Raw genomic sequence first — 6,751 nt, forward strand, 5'->3', positions numbered from 1 at the left:
CGCGACCGCATCTTCACCAGTAGCATGTGGCGCACCCTCCTCGAAGTAGCCGGCACCAATCTCAGTTACTCAACGGCGTACCATCCGCAGACGGACGTCCAAAGTGAGCGTGTCAACCAGTGCCTCGAGATGTACTTGCGTTGCGCCGTCCACGATCACCCCAACCAATGGCGCAAGTGGTTGCCTACAGTGGAGTTCTGGTACAACCCCACCCACCATTCTTCGCTGACCACATCTCCGTTCCAGGCACTCTACGGCAAGGAATGAAACCTGTGGGGCCTTCCAACATTTGCTGACAACCTGCCACCAGATGCAAGCACAGAGCTAGACTGGGCAAAGCATAATGGATGGCCGCGTGATCAACTAGCACGCGCTGAGAATAGATGCAAACAAAAGGCGGACAAAAATTGAACCGAGTGCATGTTCGAAGCAGGTGATTCTGTTCTGCTCAAGCTCCAGCCATACACACAGTCATCGGTGGCAAGCCGCCCATGCCCCAAGTTAGCCTACAAGTTCTTCGGGCCATTCACGATTCTCCAGCGCATTGGAAAGCTGGCGTACAAGCTACAACTGCCGGAGGACAGCCTCATTCATCCAGTGTTCCATGTATCACAGCTCAAGCCCTATACTCCAGACTACACTCCAGTGTTCTCCGAGCTTCCGCGGGCACCAGACCTCACAGCGGCGTCCCTCCAACCGATCACCATCCTCGACCGTCGCATGGTCAAGAAAAGGGCAGAATGCAATAGTGCAAGTGAAGGTACAATGGTCATCTCTCTCGGCGGACATGGCAACCTGGGAAGATTACTCCGTCTTGAAGCATCGCTACCCCAAGGCCCTGTGCTGGGATGAAGACGCTTCCGCTCAAGGGGAGGCAACTGTCACACCTGATACTGCTGTATCGATGGACTTGTGTGGGTGAGAGTAGAGAAAGGGTGTTGTACTGCCAGTGGGCCACGGGTGACAGTGAGTGAGTGGGCGTGCGTGCCTGAGGGCAGTGTAAACGGGTGTACTTAATCGACCTCCTTCTTCTGTCGAGGGTATGAAATGAGAAAAGTCTAATCTGCACTCATCCCCTTTCTCTGCCTCTCACTACCCTTCTCCTACCTCACCTCCGACCCCCTTTCCTCACCCCAATTTCCCTTCCCTGTGCGGCCGATCTGGGCCTCTCCAGCTTCGGTCGTCACATAGGTCAAATAATTGAGGAAGATAAATATACAAAGTAAGTTCTACTTCCTCCATCCCATAATATAAGAGTGTTTCTGACACTACACCAAGGGAGTACAAGATATGCGCTTTAGAAAATAATAAGTTTGGGAAAAGGTTCGCGGAGATAGCTTGAGAATACAGCTGAGTACTAGCAAACTAACATTAGCATGCGCATCATAGTTAATGGATGATACCTAGTACTCGTAGGAGTACTACTAGACGGTTGCAACTATCAAAACACACACTGTAGGCAGATAGTTCAAAAGCACCATTGGCTTGTTTGCACATCAGAAGCCCTCCTGCAGGGATACACACAAACTCTTCAAGATCTAAAACCCCAAGACAGTGACTTGGACTACCGAACATGGCACAGCTACCTAGTTGCATCTGTCACAGCTCCCAGTAGTATCTGGGATCATCCTTGGAGTAGGTCACGTTGCGCAAGAGAGGTGTGTCATCTCAGTAGTCATCCCAGGGGAGCAGGGAGTACTCGCAGTAGCAATCGCAGTAGTATTCGCAATAGTACTCGCCGCAGCCATGACAATAGCACTGGTCGCAGCCATCGCTGTCCATCGCTGCCTCGTTGTGCGGAGAGCAAGCATAGAGATCAGATTGCTCTATCACTTCACCTTCGTTCTCCTCGATGGTATGGAGATCTGGGCACTGAGCGTGAGGCGGAGACCCCACCACTCCTGGCAGCCGGGCATGCCTGATATTGGCACAGCGAGCTCGGAATTCATCGTCAACTTCAAGGTTGTCGCATTCTCTAAGGTCGAGGAATTCGAGGTGGGGGCAGCCTTCAAGAATGGCGTACACCCCCTTTTCAGTCAGGCCGTAGCCTGCCATCTGAAGGAGCTGCAACTCCTGCAAGCTCTCTGCTATGGCGAAGGCCTCCTCGTTCTGTCTCGCCTCCCAGGCCTCATAAAGCTCCTCCTCTTCCTCCTCGTCGACCCAAGGCAAACGGACTCTTAAACGTTTCAGCTCTGGGCGAGCAGCACCGATCCGCTTGAAAAATGGCCACGACAGCTTCTGACCAGAGTACTCTATCTCTTCTAGCATTGGACATCTAGCCGCAAGCTTAGTTACTCCGTCGTCCCAAAAGTATTGGGAGGCAATGAGCCGAATGCTCTTCAATGAGTTGCATCTGCAGAGAGAACAGAGAAGTATAAAAATAGACAGGATATCACATGAACAGAGCAAAATCAGACAAGTACGATAAGACTGTATTACAAGTTTAAACAGTAAATGTATTTTCTCTTTAAAGCAAAGTGGTTGGACACATGTACCATATGATAAATATCAAATAAACGACCTGTCCCATGTGCTGCTGGAACGTAAATATCTAATTTGGCAATAAACGACCTGTCCTAAAATATCACATAACAATGTACCGTAAATATCTAATAAGGCAATGGGCATCTCCAACACTATTCATCAAACGGACGCCCCCAAATGTACAGCGGTGCTGCACGATCTGCATGTTCTGCTGTAACTCGGTGTCCGTCGCCACCGCTAGGGCGGGCAGCAGCGTCTTCTCCTCCTCGGAGTCCTCCGTGTCGATCTTTGCCCCATCAATGTCGTCGACCAGCTTCTCCTTCATGGTGGATGCAGCGGTCAACGAAGACGGACTGGCAAAAGGGGGTGACGTCGTGAATTGGATCTGAAGCTCCCCCCGGATCCAGAGTCCTGGAGTGCCGGAGGCTGGTCCGAGCGGTAGCCGTCGACGGCCACCATGCCCGGCTGCGCTCCTTCTCCTTGGTTTTCATGCCCGGCGGCCAGTGATGGAGGTGTGGTATGCACGGCTTTGGGAGGGGAAGAGGAGTGGGTGAGAGGATAGGGTTTGGGGAAAGGCCGATCGGTTTTAAGAGCGGGAGAAAGGCTTCTCGGGCGGCGTGTTGGCGTGAATGCGGGTAGGCCACGAGCCGCTGAGAGCGGCATCAGTGCTGAGGGTTCTAGAGGAGTGGTTTTAGGGTGTATTCAGGTTGTCGAACGCCCACGTCCGGACACCCCCAGAAGGCCCCCGATTTGTGGCTGCTGTAGGGATTTCAGACGTCCGGACAAGCCCAATTTGGTGAGTGGCGCTGGAGGCCTGAAAGTGTCCGGACCATCTTGTCCGGACATTTGCGGGCAACTTGCGGATTAGCGTTGGAGATGACCTACCAGTCTCAGTATCTCAAGCCAACTATTTTGGCTCTAACTGACCTGTCCTAAATATGTCTGCCTAATTGTAGAGACAAATATAACCGTATAGATGTGCAATTTTCTTTTAGTTTGCAAACCACTGAGCTAATGCAATTGGAGTGTCCTTTGAACACCTTGAAGATAACACAATTAGACATGTGTCACAATAATACATCATAAAAAGCATAAAATGCATTGACCTGATTTGATATCAGTTTATTTCCTAAATTAAATTCACATCTTGCGACCAACTTATTAATCTGTTAGGTGGAGGTAAATACCGCAAAGAGTGTGTCAGTGCTGAAAAGCTGCTAAGTTTGACACATACAGAGCAAGAGACCAAGTGCTGAAATTCAAGAATGCAAAGAACAATACCTGCTTGCAATGTAATTCAGGAGTTCGCTAGTGACAAACTTCTGAGCCCAGAACGATTCCATCCGTCCCTCGGAGCGATCTATAGCCACCTTTGCCATTTCACACAAGACATTTTCTGCCTTTGAGAAAACCACCTTGTGGCGCGTCATGTCCACGAAACGCCACAACTCGGGGGACTTGGCTGTTATGCGCCATGAGCGACACACAAGTTCCGCGTGCATCAGAATCTCAATGGTCCCAAGCTTCATGAAGATTGCAGAAAGCGCATCGAGTGGGAGCTCAGACCAATCCCTGACATCGGACACGGGCAAGGGGTTTGGCTCCACCACCTCCATTGTGCAAGGGAGCTCCTAAGAAATGAGGTGCATCATGGGGATAACAAGGATGCCCAAATTCAGCAAGAGCTTGAAATTTGCACGATGAGAAAGCTTTAACAAAAGACAGACGAAGGTTTATGCGATGCAGGAGTGGTTATTTAAGCTTTGCAATCGATGATAAGCCAATCAGACCAAGTTAGCAAATCAATCCATTCCCCCCTTACCACCTCAGAATCCACCGAATTACGTACGATTTACCCAAACATCCATCAAACTAGTATACGCACCGATCTGTTCTTGTGCGGGTGGGCCTGAAACCCCTGCTTCGCCATCTCGGGCAGCAGGTCGTTGCCGGCCGTGGCCTCCCGCCTCGCCCTCTTGCATCTGTCGCTCTCGCCGCTCTCCATGCAAAGCACCGACGCGTCACCCGCCAAAAACAAAGGCCGTTCAAGCCAAGCAGAGATCCAAGAGCGGCTGATATCGGCGACGGGCAGAAACACGTCCCGCTCCTCCCCGATGCCGCCGGCCGTGGGGCTGCCGCTAACGCGGCTCCCGCCGTCGCCGGAGGGGCTCGCCGATGGGTCGGCCATGCGGTCCCGCGCGGCCGCGCCAGCCAAACCGAAACACTAATCAATCAGATCGGGGAACCCACCGTCTCGCCCCCACCAAAGCCAAACCCCGAACCCTTTTCTCAAAAAAGAAAAAAAAATCCCCAGAACCCTTTGGTCCCTTCGAACGAGAAAACGAGCGTACATTTGGAAGGAGAGTGGAAATATCTAGTACTCCCAAGGGGTGCTCCCCATGCTCCAACTTCAAATAACTCAATTTAAAATGTTTTAAAAAATTGTGGAAAAAATATGCATGATTACAAGGAATGTGACTATAACTCCTAAAAATTTCAAGTCCAAATTTTAAATGCACATTGAGAAACAAAAATGTGAAATCTAGCATGAATAGTGTCATAATAGACAAAAGCAACATTTGACACTATTCATATCTGAATTTGTCTTTTTTGTTTCTCAATGTACATTCAAGTTTGGACCTGAAATTTTTAGGGGGTGTAGTCATAATCCTTTTGAACATTCACAATTTTTTTTCAAAATTTTTGAGACATTTAAAATTGATGTTTCAAACTTGGAGCATAGGGAGCACCCCGAGTATGGTAACACCTGAGATATCGGCGTTTGCCCGACGGCAAGGTGGCGAAGGAAGCGGAGGCGGCGACGCACAGGTGGCGAACAACGATGAGGAATGACCAACCATAGTTTCTCTGGAGACTTTCATCGAGCGAACAATTGGGATGGAGCGCTAAGAAAGAGAAAGCGTTATCGCTATACAAAATGAAGCAGTGGCTAGCACACTATGATAAACCATTTGGTTTAAAAAACTACTTAGTGGCGTGTGATTTCAACACTGTTCCAGAGGTATATGACAAAAATTGTGTCAGAGACCTTGGTAGAACCACCCGAGAAACCAGTCCAGACAGGGCCCTTTACTAGGCCTCACAGCCAAATCACACACATAAGAACTGACAGGAAAAAAGAATCCCTTAAAAAAGACAGGAAAAAAAGAAAGAAAACACACAAAATGCTACTGTACTTTCTTTGTCCCTTCGAACGAGAAAACGAGCGTACATTTGGAAGGAGAGGGGAAATATCTAGTACTCCCAAGAGGTGCTCCCCATGCTCCAACTTCAAATAAATCAATTTTAAATGTTTTAAAAAATTGTGGAAAAAATATGCATGATTACAAGGAATGTGACTATAACTCCTAAAAATTTCAAGTCCAAATTCTAAATGCACATTGAGAAACAAAAATGTGAAATCCAGCATGAATAGTTTCATAAAAGACAAAAGCAACATTTGACGCTATTCATATCTGAATTTGTCTTTTTTGTTTCTCAATGTACATTTCAAGTTTGGACCTGAAATTTTTAGGGGGTGTGGCATAATCCTTTTGAACATTCACAATTTTTTTTCAAAATTTTTGAGACATTTAAAATTGATGTTTTAAACTTGTAGCATCGGGAGCACCCCGAGTATGGTAACACCTGAGATATCGGCGTTTGCCCGAGGGCAAGGTGGCGAAGGAAGCGGAGGCGGCGACGCACAGGTGGCGAACAACGATGAGGAATGACCAGCCATCGTTTCCCTGGAGGCTTCCATCGAGCGAACAATTGGGGTGGAGCGCTAAGAAAGAGAAAGCGTTATCGCTATACGAAATGAAGGAGTGGCTAGCACACTATGATAAACCATTTGGTTTAACAAAACTGCTTAGTGGCGTGTGATTTCAACACTGTTCCAGAGGTATATGACAAAAATTGTGTGAGAGACCTTGGTAGAACCACCCGAGAAACCAGCCCAGACAGGGCCCTTTACTAGGCCTCACAGCCCAATCACACACATAAGAACTGACAAGAAAAAAAGAATCCCTTAAAAAAGACAGAAAAAAAAGAAAGAAAACACACAAAATGCTACTGTACTTTCTTTGTCCCTTCGAACGAGAAAACGAACGTACATTTGGAAGGAGAGGGGAAATATCTAGTACTCCCAAGGGGTGCTCCCCATGCTCCTATTGGGGAACGTTGCAGAAAACAAAAATTTTCCTACGGTTTCACCAAGATCCATCTATGAGTTTATCTAGCAACGAGTGATCGGAACTACATGCCT

At 48.3% G+C, this 6,751-nt stretch overlaps 2 protein-coding genes across 2 annotated transcripts; one reads left to right on the forward strand and one right to left on the reverse strand.

Moving 5' to 3' along the window:
• The first annotated feature begins 420 nt into the window (after positions 1 to 420).
• LOC147981015 (uncharacterized) lies at positions 421 to 852 on the forward strand. Its single transcript, XM_087515835.1, has one exon. The coding sequence runs from the start codon at positions 421 to 423 to the stop codon at positions 850 to 852; it is 432 nt and encodes a 143-aa protein (XP_087371961.1).
• A 533-nt stretch (positions 853 to 1,385) lies between these two features.
• Positions 1,386 to 4,795, reverse strand: LOC125547105 (putative F-box/LRR-repeat protein 9). The gene is made up of 3 exons (XM_048711114.2): positions 4,370 to 4,795; positions 3,766 to 4,115; positions 1,386 to 2,353 (listed from the first exon to the last, which is right to left on the reverse strand). Exons 1-3 carry the CDS (start codon positions 4,670 to 4,672, stop codon positions 1,669 to 1,671), a joined length of 1,338 nt encoding a protein of 445 aa, XP_048567071.1. The 5' UTR covers positions 4,673 to 4,795; the 3' UTR covers positions 1,386 to 1,668.
• Positions 4,796 to 6,751: the final 1,956 nt, after the last annotated feature.

The sequence above is a fragment of the Triticum urartu genome, chromosome 3A, assembly GCF_056163025.1.
Source record: "Triticum urartu cultivar PI428250 chromosome 3A, HENAU_Tu73, whole genome shotgun sequence".
Taxonomy (NCBI): Eukaryota; Viridiplantae; Streptophyta; class Magnoliopsida; order Poales; family Poaceae; genus Triticum; species Triticum urartu.